This window comes from Oreochromis aureus, linkage group 17, assembly GCF_013358895.1.
Source record: "Oreochromis aureus strain Israel breed Guangdong linkage group 17, ZZ_aureus, whole genome shotgun sequence".
NCBI lineage: Eukaryota > Metazoa > Chordata > Actinopteri > Cichliformes > Cichlidae > Oreochromis > Oreochromis aureus.
The window spans coordinates 14,953,377-14,967,380 of NC_052958.1; the positions used below are offsets into that span (position 1 = coordinate 14,953,377).

The following is a 14,004-nucleotide window of genomic DNA, read 5'->3' on the forward strand; positions in this document are numbered from 1 at the left end:
ATTTTACATCTCTGATTGAAACCATCAGGAATGCAGCATTTTGCAAAGTCAGCCTTTTCCTTGTATTTTTGAGATAACTATGACACAACTAAAGAAAATAGCCCAAATGTGACTACAATAGGCAGCCCTGCTAAAAGATTTTAACATCTGGGAAAGAACAAAGCTTGACAGGCCTGATGTGGTTCAATATTTCCTGTTAGGGGGCAGTGTTTCGCCAACTGTCAATTCAAGCATGTTAGTGAGGTTAGTAGTAGAAATAAGCAAAATACTGCCAGCTGTTTCTATTTGGCATTCAGATCACAGTGTTTATGGGGATGTGTGCAGGGAGGAAAGCATCTGACATATGTGATTGACACATCTAGATGGACATTTTAAAAAACTGATAGTGGATTCTATGGGCCAGAGCAAAAGTTATTCTCTGTCTGTAAGGTAGAGTGTGGTATATAATCAGAATTCGGATAACTTTCATCCAGAAAGACATCTGAAAATGTGCTGTCAAGCTTTGGAGGTGACAAAGGCAGTTTTGACATCACCAGTCAAAGTGTCAGCCTTGATGTGTCAGATAAGCGGGGCCGCCTGAGTCATGGCATGACACTAAGCAGATAGCCAAGATGACATGTTGACATGTCAAAAAAGGGTGAGCGACAGATCTGGAGGGAACAACAAGCCTTTTGAAAGCGAGACGGCGAGAGTGGCTGCATAGTGCCACACTTTAATACTGAGAAATGCAGGTCATCTGGTTCCAGATGTACCGAGAATAAATATCAGCTTCATGGAAGCTCTAGTCAGGAATGAAAAGCGGCTCCGCTCTTTGCAGTTTTCAGTCGCGTCTGCTATTGATGTGAAGCACGTCTGCATAGGGCAGGCTGCTGAGACTGGGGACCTTGTTAAGGCGGGGAGTAGACTTCTGCATCCTGATCTCTCTTTCACTCTGTCTCTTCTTATTTGAGATTAAGACACTGAAGCAAGCACACTATGGCGATGATCTACTTGATCACATGAATAGAGCGCACTGCAGGCTGACAGCACTGCTGAATGAAAAACACCTGCATGCGTTGCCACATTAAGCACTGTTCTCTGTTACCTACAGTATCAGCTGAGTTTGATTGGCAAATCTTAATAAGCTCATTTGCAAATAAAACTCTTGGGAGTTGCGGGGTGAGTGTTTGCAGGACTATAGGTCAATATGGCAATTAGGAGATTGCCTGTCTTCCCTTATTAGCCAAATTCCTCCATATTTCACTCTCTGCTGCAGAAGTCTTCCTTTAACAAATTACACCTAATTATACGAGTACTAAAATCTAGTGTTGGGGGCTTCAGCAGCTAAAAGAGAGGGTCAGGCACAGGTGGGGCATCCAAAAAGGTGAACAAACAAGACAAGAGAGAGGTTGTGTATGCTGACTGCTGCACTACGAAAGCTCAGAGCTTAGGATTACAATTATTCTGAAAGAGATGAACGACAATGATTGTGTTGAGATGGAAGCAGAAACGATGAACAATGAGGGGATTTCAGCAGACAAAGCATCTTAAAAGCTGCACAACTGAGGTTTCCTCTGATGTTAGTTGGGAACTGGAATGGGGACAACATTAGCTGGGGTCAGGGACTGGTCAGAGCAGTGCTGGGAAGATGCCAAGGCATGAAAGGAATATGAGGGTGACACAGATAAAGCAAAATGAATCTGATCTGAGAGGGTGTTTGGTGGACGGAGTTGTTAGAGGCCTGTAGGGACAGCAAATGACAGTGTAGTAGTGTATTTATAACAGCAGTGGAAGCGGGACTCGGAGCTAAAGGCAAGTTTGCAGAGATGCCACATGACGGGTTTTTGCTTTACTGGGCGAAAAAAAGAAAAAGAAGGTGAAAGATAAATGACTGTGGAAAAAAGGCAGGGTATAGATGTGCAGAAAAGCTTTTGAAACATTTTGCCAAATGGACAAATGTTATGAAATGAAGATAAAAAGGGGATGAAACATATCTGGCTCATGCCAAAGCACTGAACACAGATGGATAGCAGCACTAGAGCCGTAGCATAATAGCATAATGCTAATGTCCTGAGTGTAAATTACCCTGATGGCACCCAGCCAGGCTATGAATCACGCCTGACTTGGAGGATCCAAGTCTAGTGATGTTATGAGTGGGCTACTTGGACTTTCTGCCATCTCATAACAATAAAGAAGGGCTGAATATCAAAAGCGGGACACGGACATATAGTGAGTCATCAGTGGGGGTTAGTACGACGGACAAAAGAGCAGACAAGTCATTGCTAAATTTAGAGTTTTTCCAGTTAGCACATACGTATGCACACTGCAGCCACTGGTGGTAATCTACAGAATAAAAAAGCAGGAATGGGGATAGTCTGGATTCCTGAGGCTGTTGCATGTTACCTGCTTAGGGGTCTTCCAGGGTGAATAGTGACCTGTAATGTTGAGAGAACAAAAAAACAACGTATGTTTTAGACGGAAAAAGATGAAAACTGATCATGAGATGTGAGGCTTATTTTTACCCAATGAACCCAGGGTTTCCAGGGTATATCTTAGAGGATAATAAAATGAAGAAAACATCTGAATTAAATTTAAACCAAATGAAGACAATAATGGGACATGACAGCAGTGTTTGTGAGTGGTAGAAAGGACGAAGAAAAGGACATCTGAAAACATGATGAAAGCACAAAGCAAGCGATGGCAAATACATTTCTATGAGGCAGAAACCAACTGTGAATGTAAAGTGAGATTAAAATAAGACCTGAGAAAATTCACTGCTGCACATACAGAATATTTGCTACTGATAAAATGTGATTTTTGTTCTGATTTTGAGATATCAGGTAATAATGTTTGCATTCTGTTAAACAGAAAGCGAGGCCAAACTTTATACTGATGCATTTTTAACCTGCGTTATTATATTTATAGCCACTCGGGGCAGCGGAAACAAGCTGTAAACACAACACTGACAAATTATTACATTATTACACAAGTATTCCTAAAGGAAATTCAAATCTCCTCAGCTGCTAAATGCTCATCTATGAGCAGGTGCAATTATTAGAGAAATCAGCTGCATGCTTGCTGAAAAGTTTTAGGCCGTAAAACCAAATCAGCTGCATGAATAAAAAACATTAAAATGTAGTATTACAAATCCTGATCCTCACAAATACAGACACTCTGTTTTTACAACTGTGACCGAGACAAGCTGTTCTATATTATCATGTACTGCACATCAAATGCCACTAGAGGGCAGTCTACTGGTGACACAGGCTCCAGAGCTCAGTCAGCTGTGACAGGTAAAAAATATAAAAATGACTCACTGATAAATGTGCACCAGCCAACACACTTGAACATGTGCACCCTTAGCCTCAAGAGAAAAAGTCATGGATACATAACCACTCATTGCAACCAAGGTATGCAGAAGAGGATCTTTGAACGCAAATCTTAAAGCAGAGGCGCTACAGCAGCAGAAGACCACAGCTAAGAACAGGAAACTCCAATTCACATGGGCTCACTACAAACAACACAAAAACATGCATCCATCCTGCCTTGTATTAAGGATTCAGGCTGCTGCTAGTGGTGTAATGGTATAGGGGATATTTTCTTGGTACCCTTTGGGCATATCACAGCCTATCTGAGTATTGTTTCTGACCATGTCCCTCCCTTTATGACCGCAGTGTACCAGTCTTCTGATGGATGCTTCCAACAGGTTAAAATGCAGTGTCACAAAGTTGAAATCATCTCAAACTGTTTCTTGAGCTGTACTCAAATGGTCTCCACAGTAACCGCATCTAAATCATATAGAGCGTGGATGTGCATCTAACAAATCTGCAGCAGCTGTGCAATGCTGTCACGTCAGTATGAAACAAAAATGTTTCCAGCATCTTGATGAATCGATGCCACGAATAATTATGGCAGTTCTGAAGGGAAAAGTTGGCCCAACCCAATACTACCAAGGTGTAGCCAATGAAGTAACTGGTGAGTGTATTTAGACAACCTACGCATTCTACTGTATTTTCATGTACTATCAAACCACACTGGCTTTACAAGCTGCCATCTGTCCCACTTTCCCTTTTGCTGGTTTACAGCATGTCCACATTAGTACACTAGAATCTGCTAGGCAGGATTTACACGTACATGCTTCAGGCTTCGATGCTCTCTCTCTACGGTTTTTACTTTGAAAAGGCTGACATCCTGCATCGCCAGAACTGAACTGGGCAACTGTCGCTTTGCTACTTTTGCCCCAGCGTTGCTGCTAGTCAATCAAATCACATTACGAGAGCAAGGTAGTCCATTGTGCAGTTTAGCAGCATCAGACACACCTAGCTGATGTTGATACACAAATCCAACTTCAGCATAAACTTTATGGGCTACTGTGTAACCAAACATTTAAATGCTGGTGTACATTTCTAAAGGCAACTAGTTGCTGATTTGTCTAACTGCATAACCACCCAGCTACAATGATTTAGCTTTTTTGGAAACATAAAAACCATCACATATCCTATCCCCAGGTGATGTTTCAGACCAGGAAGGTAGGAAAAAAAATTAACCCAGGTCTAAATCTGTTCATCTAAAGGTAGCTAGGGGATCCAGAGTTAGTATAAAAGAACTGAACACTGAACAAGAATCCATTGTTTCAGTTTTCATTTGAAATGAGGAAAGGCTGGCCTCACTCAATACCTCTGATCAATCTTCGGCAAACATTTCATTAAAGCATTCAATATCAGCACTCAGCGGGACAGCAGCTACGCTAGGCAAAGGGACGTTTGTGAATATATCACTGATCTGTCAGTGCCTACAGCAATAAAACTGTGACTTTCACTTAAGTAAGTTCAGGGTGACCATAAAGTGGTTTTAGTTTGCAATGCAGTGCAGCAAGTTAAGAACATACTTTCTCCTTTCACTTTCCAATTCATCTTGCTTTGACCTTTAAAATGTTATTCCACACATTTCGGCTGCTTACAACGTTGCCCAAGCACAAGAACCAGAATTCTGAGTTGAGCGATGAAAGAAAATCATCAGTAAAAAAGTACAAGACATGCAGCAAGCATCAGACACTTGTATATATGCATTCATATACATGCACACACAGAGTAATGAAGCACTTTTCTTTAGTCCAATTCACAGGAGCATATTAAGAAAAGGTGCATTCTCCATCTTCTTTATTCACTTCTTCTTCTTTTTCTTGTCTTTCAAGTGCTGCCACAGTCTTCCCTCTGGGAAGCTTCAAGCACATGCAAATTGAGGGATCAAATTAAAGGGTGACTGCTCGAATTATGCGCCAGCCTTCCCAGTCTTGGCCTGGCCAGACTCCAATCGCACTGTAAAAACATTCGTCTCACTGAGCCACTAGTGGAATGGTGACAACATGGAAATTAACAAAGGCTACAAAGAGAACTCCGGCAATGTTTTTCAGAGTGCCGGCTCTTCTCTGTCAAAACAAGCCAAATAACATTTTTAGAAACAAAACAGTTACAGGAGCTTATCTAAAACTCAATAACAATTTCACTTTCAATGCACATGGGAGCATTTTTATCAGCGCAAAGACAAGACAGACTTTTGAAGTGTTATAACTTGAGGGGCAGAGGAGGATTTTTGCTTTTATTCCCAAAGAAGGTGAATCAATGAACAGCTTTCCAGAATACCTAGATTTGAGCCTTTGTGGAGGGTACAGTGAGCAAAAGAGGCAACAACAGAGCAGTCCTCCACATAGGTAAAAGAACCTGAGATAAGCTAGACCGACAGAAAGAGGGTGCACTACCTGGCATCACTGACGGAGGTGATCCACAGGTTAAAGACACTGTTAGCTCAGGCATACCAGACATTTATGCAGATGTAGGTGTCAAAGTGCCCCATGGCTAGAAGTTGAGAAGGGGTGAGCAACAGAGAGAGAACACCAAGAGAGAGCGAGGGCAAAAGGAGCTGTCCGTGGTGCTGAAAGCTCTTAGCCCAAATGCTAATCAGATCTGTCAGCTCAGCTGCAGAGAGCTACATGAACCCTGCAGCGCCCAACTTGCAGTTAAGTTCTGAGCTAACTGGTGTCCTGTCCTACTGTATGCGTCAGCCTTTTCCAATATAAGTATAACAACAGCAATACACATCAGTAAAAGTGCACACAGGTAATGACTGTGTCTGAGTCTAGTCCAGCCATGGCACAGCTTCAGGTAATAGTGAAGGGCATTTGGTTGAAGTTGTGCCTCATTTTCAATTTCTGGTTTCTGGGCAAAACTCTAATTAAAGAGTTCGGAACTGGAAATGTTTCCAGAGATGCTGGAGCTGGCAGGGACTTCACAGAAAGCACTGGTTCTCAAAAGCGCCAAATTAAATCTTACATGTTGGCTCATTAAAACCTGCTGCTGTCAAAATTAGCTTCCAATGGGGAAAAAATGGGTGAATGTCATTTAAAAAGAACAAAAAAAAAAAACAAAAAAAAAATATCAGCGGTTGTGTTACTGCTTGTTCAGAACATAGACTGTATTTAAAGTTCTGTATTGAGAGTTCTAAACCTAAAACCTGCATTATCTGTAGTGACCATCAGTGGGCTCCTTTGGTTACCAAAAGTAGTCTAATTGAATAAAAAACTGACAGAAAACAACCCTATTTCTTCCTTGATTTTGGCTTGAGTAAATATTGATGTTTAATGTTTATGAATGTGATGAGTCCTCAGTTTCTCAGTTTATTCAGCCGTAGCCATGCAAGCCTAGGGACCAGTTATCTGGCAACCAGTGGTTGCAATGTGCATTCCCCAACTGGTTGGTGAGTTGTTGCTGGATGTCGTTATGAAATTTGCTTCTAAAACTTGAATGAAACAGGCCTTGAGACTGGTCGGTGATCCCCTGGCAACTGCTGGTCGCTAGGGAAAAGTGTGTATTCCTCGACTGATTGGTGAATGGTTTTTAAAGGTTTTTGGCAGTCGCTATTAACACAAACTATGGGTGACTGATGAAATCTCTGGCACCCAATAAAAGGGCAAGGGGTTTTTTGGTGAAGCACTCTCTTTCCAACTGATTTTACCCAGCCAACAACTTCCAGCAACCACTTGCCAAACGGTCCTGAATTGCACAAATTCCCTAGTGACCCAGAGCTTGCCAAGAGGCTGCCAACTGGTCTCTTGGCCTGTGTGATTGAAGCCTTACTTCTGGGGAGAGGTCTCAAAATAGAAGAATTGCTGTAGGATATCCACAGATGTGTAAGGAGACAAAACAGGATGGCTGCCAATAAAATCACCTCTTACAGCTCATCAAACTGTGACCTGTGTCAGACTCGCAGCACCACCTGTGAGATTTGAGTTGCAGGTCTTCCCTGACCCAACATGCTAAAAAAGACGAGCTGTAAACATTAGCCAAGCTATTATCCATCGTAATAAAACTGTCATAATGCTGCTGAAACGATGATCTACCTCTTAACATATAGCAATTTGGCTCGCTTCTTTAGCCCACTGGAGGCTGGCCACACTTTCTAATTGAGCTGGCTGTTTTTTTGTGCCCCACAGTAGAGTAACAGAAAGTGAGAGAGGGAGAGACAGAGAGAGAGAGAGGAAGAGAAAGAAAGGGAGAGATGGGAGGAACTGACTGATATCTGTCACCAAACAACCGTCATGCTTCAGTCTCTGACACATTCTCCAAATATTTGCCAGTTCAGGGCCAGGCACACAGCTCATCACTTTCACTGAAATGGCAATCTGATGCGCAGGACTGAATGAGCACCACAAGCTTAAGTTTAAATAGTGTGTATATGTGCGCATATGTTTGGATTTTTTAATGGCCGCTCTTTAATCCTGCAGACAGATCTACCACCTTGTGACAAAGAACACACAAACATACGCACAAACACACACACACACACTTAAAGTCAACTGGAAGTGAGATTGACAGCTTTTATGCTTTCATAGCACCCACATATTTCACAAACTCCCACAACCACAATCCGACAATACTGTTATGGCTTTTTTATGATGCTGTTACTATGACAACACACTTCTAATGTCCAGCATCAAAGATCAAGAATGGCTAGTGAGGCGAGGAAGGTTCAATTACAGGTTCCCCTCACACACTCAGACAGTGCATCCTGTTTGTGTCACTTCCATAGCTGTATGTACAAACTAGAAAGAAGTAAAGTAACTGACTGAAGTAGAAACCAGAAGGAGAACAGGAAAAATGTGACTACACAGGAAAAATTAAAAACAAAGAGAGTTAGCATGATCAAGTCTTTGTTCAGCAAGCCTTGCCTTGCTTAGCTTGGTGTTGTCGTGGATACAGAACCGAACATTTACTACTGTAATGCAAAGTGCACATGACTTCTCGGCTTCGGAAAGTCATTGTCGCACAGAAACATAGAGTAGTTTTATTCACCTCTAACAAAAGAGGCCGTTACAAAAGAAAGTGGCACTTCCTGCAATCTTGACACTGCGTATTTAAATGACGAGGGTCAGAAATGATAAGATCTGCTGTCAGTACAGTTTAAATAGTAAATGGTGAGTGGACTGGTGCTTAAATTTACAAACGGACCACTTTTTTAAATACATGTTCATCCATTCACATAAGAATTAACACAATGTTTTATTCACACTATCAGACGCAAACCTACACTTCGATCGATGCATCTCGGGCAATTTAGTATACAATTTCTTGTATTTTGCCCTTTAACTTGGGCTCCACCTGATGAGCTACATTCGTAGTGCAAATAGAGTAGATAATAAATACCTTTGTATCCATCCTGCCACCATTGTCTTCAAGTTTAAAGTTGGTCATACACAATGAGCTATAGCAGACCCCTTTTGTTTCATTGAAACAGCTCTGACCCATGGGACGCGGACCTCTGGGGTCTCCTATATTTCTAAGATGATACTTAGATGCTACCTTTGGGCTGTGGGGTAGACCCTCTGTGATTCAAGCTTGTTCATGCCGTTTTCCCAGGTGCACCAACAGACTGGGATCTGTGGAGGCCTGCACTCCTAAAGTGCGATCCATGATCAGTTTTTGCAGCATGGCAGGTTGTTTAACTTTTAAGCTTTAAGCGACTGATCATAACGAAGCCTTTTCTTTTAGAGTTCAGTTAAATCTGTTGTTTTAGTAGCTTAGTTTTTTAACTTAAGCTTTATTTCCATGACTCCCAAAGAACTCGTTGTTGAAATCCCGACAATAGAAGCACGCTGCTTGTTGACCAAATGAGGACATTTATGATCAAACCTTCCAGTCAATTAAGCCTCATCACCTTGAAAAAGCCAGCACTCATAATATAGTTATGATATTTATCCATCCCTTAAATTTGAGTTTGACTCCTGAGCCATTTTTGCCCAACAAATGGCCACTCTGTCTCTCATCACCAGTAATTATTGTGCCTGTGTGTATGGGTGGCACGTGTATGTGTGTGCATGCCAGACAGGCTCATTAGTGGCGATCTAGACCATTAACAGTCTGTGTCCTCGTTGCAACACCAGCAGAGATGCAGGGCTGTAATTAGCTGCCGAGACTATCATCTCTTTCACATGTACGCTCGACCATTTAGCTTCCACTAACATGCCACATTCTCCCTCACTGCTGCCCGCCCACGCACTCGCACAAACGCCGAGCCACATGGTTTGATTCACACAGGTTGTGCGCACACCTACACAACAGCCAGGCACACACTTTCCTCATCTTATCTGCACAGATCCCCAGGCAAATTTTGCACGCAAGCCCCCGCACACTTACATAAACTCCCCTTGCTAGTAGTACCATGAGTAAACTGTACATTATGCCTGGTTTGACATTTCACCTGATGTGACCAGCAGCTGCTTTAGAAACCGTGCGGACCTCAGGTGAAGGTCTGCTCTCTAGAAAAGGAAAAGAAGAAAAGAAGAAGGGTTTGATTCAGTGAGCTTCCTCTAGCCTCCCAGGGAATCAGTGTGTAACTAGACAGTGATTCATTGGCTGTGTGTGTTCAAGATGGAATAGTTGGAAACAAAAGAGAGAAAGAGAAGGGGAGGAAAGAGCAAGAGAGCGATGAGTTCGGCTCTCTGCCAGTAAACCACAGTCTGTCTGCCATGTTCACACTTGCAGCTCTGTCCCCACCGGCTCCAAAGCCGAGGTGGTGCCCGCCAGGGATCAATATCCATTCCTATCGGCCCCGGGAGGGAGCCAGGAGTATTGTGCATGAAGGGCGAAATGCTGAGATTATATCAAGTAGAAAATGCGATGGTAGCCTTATTGCCATCAAAATTAGACCACTGAACTCTATATTGTGCTTTGAATCCCTTCCCTTTCTGTGGGAGGAGTAGAGTCACTGACCCCGGTTGCCTCTTAAACAAATCAAGCGCTCCTATTTGGCTTTTAATGGGATGGAGTGATTACCCAGTGACTGCACGAGCGTGGTTGAATAAATTCTGCTTTAATATCACGCATATTCAACCGTGTACCTAGCAAATGATTTTGTTTTGCACACAGCTGCAATGAGGCTGATTTTTTTTAAAACACAAGACCAACATGAAACGATCGATTCAATAGAAGTGGACAGAATCGGTTTTCTGCTGTAGCTCTGATGTGAAGCTGGCAGGCTCCTTCATGATATGAGGATACATTTTTATAAAGGGCCAAAACATTTGCACACTCTACCATCATTTCTAGTGCTATCGTTGTCTCATTTAAATAACCGAAGGGCTAATGTTAGCCTCTCACTGTAAAATTAAAGAGATCTTTTTTTATGGTGAACAAATGTAGCCTAATGCGTTTCAGATGGTTGACTGTGTGTGCACCTTTTGGCATTTATCTTTTTTTTTTACCTCCCACATGTAGGATTTTTTCAAATTTTATTTACTCACAGTTGGCTTTCAGCAAATGTAGAAAGATGGGTAAACATTAACATCATTAGAAATTATTTGATCTCTTATCAGAATTCACCAAAGACCCCAGTCTTCCTCTCTCTGTGTCACCGTGTGTAAATTCAAGCACTGGATGAACAGATTATTTTTTTGTGCTTGGGTGGAGACAATTTCAGCTTGTATTCGTCCAGCTTATCCAGCTTGTTCTTCTCCAAGAGATGAACAATTTTGCTGTTCCCCTATGTGAGAAGTAAGATCGCAGTCACCCAGGCCTGACGGAAACAGGAAACAGACCCTTTGCCTTCAAAATAAAAGTTGTTTCTTGCAGCTAAATCCAACATGTTTCAGAATGCACAACTTTTACTTTGAAGGTAAACAGTCTCCATTTCTGCTTTACATCATACTGTTCAGCTTCACATCCACCTAGTAGTAGTTGGGGAGTGTTGGCATCGCCCAATGATCTACAGGCTTGTGTGACTGAAGCCTCCTGGTAGCACTCCTCACCTGATATGCCACCTTCAACCTGAACACTGTGGACTACACTGTAGTGTGGTGCACTGTATGGATTATTTCAGTTTTATAGGCAGAAACTTTGGGAATTCTTGATCAAATCTTGTTTCTGTCAGTGAAAATTGTGTGTCAAAAATAGGGCTGTGCGACATGACGAAATGTATCGGATGACAAAATTATACACTATCGTTTGTTTTGTGCCGACCATGTACTCAAACATGACAAACCTCTTCTACCACCTACCCAAGAATCACGTGAAAGAGTGTGGAGAGAGGAAAATGGCGGCCGTTAAACTTAAATGTAAAAATATATAGTTTCATGCATCGGTCAAAACACTCGACTCCTGGTACACGACGCCCAGCTGAACACACTTCACACAAATCGGGTTGCCTGAGATTCACAGAATTTACAGGAAATGCACTATTTTGTGATGTATATCGTTTTCAGGATGAGAAATGACTTATATCAGGATATGAGATTTTTGTCACAGCACAGGTTTATAGACAAAAACCACCAGTAAAATCAAAATTCACCAAATAAAGGTGCATTCAAGACTTGATGGCCAGCAATTCAATTAAATTTGAGTGCCAAACCACAACAATAGTCACCTCAAGGCGCTTAATCATGTAAGGTAAAGTTCCTACAAGAACACAAAGAAACCCCGACAATCAGATGACCCTCTAAGAGCAAGCACTTTGGCGACAGTGGGAAGAAAAACATCACCATGCATTCGTCTTATAAAAGCACAATTACTTATTTGCAGAAATTGTCAACATTGTTGTCAGTTGCTACTCCGCAGCTCAGTGCATCTTTTTCCTTAAAATGAACCAACACGTAACACTGTGAACAGGCTTGATAAGCAAAGTATTCATTTCATAACCCCGGAGGATCAGACATCATAGTCAGAAATGGTAATGATTTAAGCATGGAAGGAGAAGCTGCAGCCCTGTCTTGCTCTGCGTTTGATCTCACAATCCTGTCTCTTTCCCTCAACACCTACGCAGCTCCTATACCCTTAAATATGGGATTCGATGGGAAAAAAACGTCTTTATTCAAACTGACTGAAAGAGAAATGAAGGTCCCACGTTACAGTCCCATTTTAACCACAGGTATGTTCCCCATAGAACCTTTGTAGGGACACAAAAGAAATTATCCCCTTGTAATCCTTGAAGATGGGATGATCACCCAGAACAACTGTTTTAACGTGCAGTGACCAACTATACAGCAAAATGCCCTCTGGAGCACAACAGAGCCACTGCCACCCTCTCTAGGTTGGGGGTGGGGGGTCAAAGGTTTAAGTGTTTTCTAATTTTTCACCATCTATAGGTTTCTACTTTAACCCCATTTCTCATGTTAATTTCTATCAACAAAGACTTCTAACAAAACTGAAAATAGTTTATTGTGATCATTTACTCTCAGAAGAGTGTGTAGTCTTTGATCTTATCAAGCTTAAAGTCTGGCAGAGTTTTCCTGCTTAAATCCCAAAAATACTCTCAGGAGATGCACGATGTCTAAAATCTCCACCCCACTGGTACATTTTCTTAACTTTACTCACTTCGACACAAATTTGTGCCGTATGCAGTCGTGCTGCAGTAACGGCAAGCTGGGTGGCCCTGACATTTGTTCCACCTTTCGCATTTGCAACTTGTCATGTCACAGGCAATCAACACCATCAGATGCGACACTACGCCCTGATGTATTGCAGTTTACTGGCGCTAACATAACACAACCAGATTTCAGATTTTTTTTGTGATGCTGTTTTTTGTAGATTTTTTAGATTACAAACCTCTTCCCCCCCAAAACATTATCGTCCCTTTATAATACCTCATGTAATCCCTCTATTTTCCCCCCTTCCTGTTTGCTGGCTCCCTGCTCACTGGCAGAGACATGGGCAGCCTAATAAAGGAATAAATGGGAATAAATCTATTCAGTGGCCGCTGCTGACCTTTGCGCGTGAGTCTCAGTGGTGTCTGTGGCACCCAGGCGGTTGGCATTATGATTGGTATGCGACATTACGCTACACAAAGAGGCAAAACACGGAACTACAAATTGGTTGCACACAAAAAGAAACAGCAGTGTCAGTTTTCCAAACGAGTTGGCTCAGATTCCAGCTCGCTCTACAAATGAGAGCGTGCTAAAGTTCATGCATCATCACTTAGAGGATGCCAAGATAAATCAAGGACAGGTAAACGCAAAGAGAGGAGTCATTTAACAACATTTAACAATAAGGTTCCAGAGACAGATCCTATCTGCTTGGTTGATGAAGAGCCACTGTTGCTGTTTCTAGATTTAATTAAACTCTCTAACGTTTTAATCTTCAACGTCGCCGCTTCGGCTGAGTCATCGCTGACAGATGCACCGCCGCCACAATTCAATAAGAAGGCAATCTCAGTTTGTAGGCAGATCACAGCAAGCTTACACACAACTTATGTTCTGTCATTTGAGTCATATGTATATTTCCCAAAGACAAGACAGCAACTCGCTCATAGACATTGCCATTAAAAGAAAGCAATCTAAAGGTTTCTGGCCTTCTAGAAGAATACGGACGTTTGTACACACTTAATACTCAATGTCCTCCATCAGTCCGCACACACACTCAGCTACCTGTAGATTCGGCAAATAACAGCCCTATGTGTGACTCATGACAAAGTGCAGTGCATAATTATGATTGTCAGAGAGTGTGAGAGGGCCTCACATTCTGAAAAACACAGGGTTGAAAG

The 14,004-nt window shown here is 42.2% G+C and overlaps 1 protein-coding gene across 8 annotated transcripts in view; it reads right to left on the minus strand.

The window, feature by feature from the left end:
* The window catches only part of magi2a (membrane associated guanylate kinase, WW and PDZ domain containing 2a), a 252,987-nt gene that overhangs the window by 26,814 nt on the left and 212,169 nt on the right, over positions 1–14,004 (minus strand). For 7 of the 8 annotated variants that reach the window (XM_039600930.1, XM_039600929.1, XM_039600928.1 and 4 more), the window contains exon 11: positions 2,383–2,414. The exons of the other annotated variant lie outside the window; for it this stretch is intronic. In XM_039600930.1, the coding sequence (XP_039456864.1) occupies positions 2,383–2,414 (32 nt within the window). The remainder of the gene's footprint in view (positions 1–2,382; positions 2,415–14,004) is intronic. 8 annotated transcript variants of the gene reach the window in all.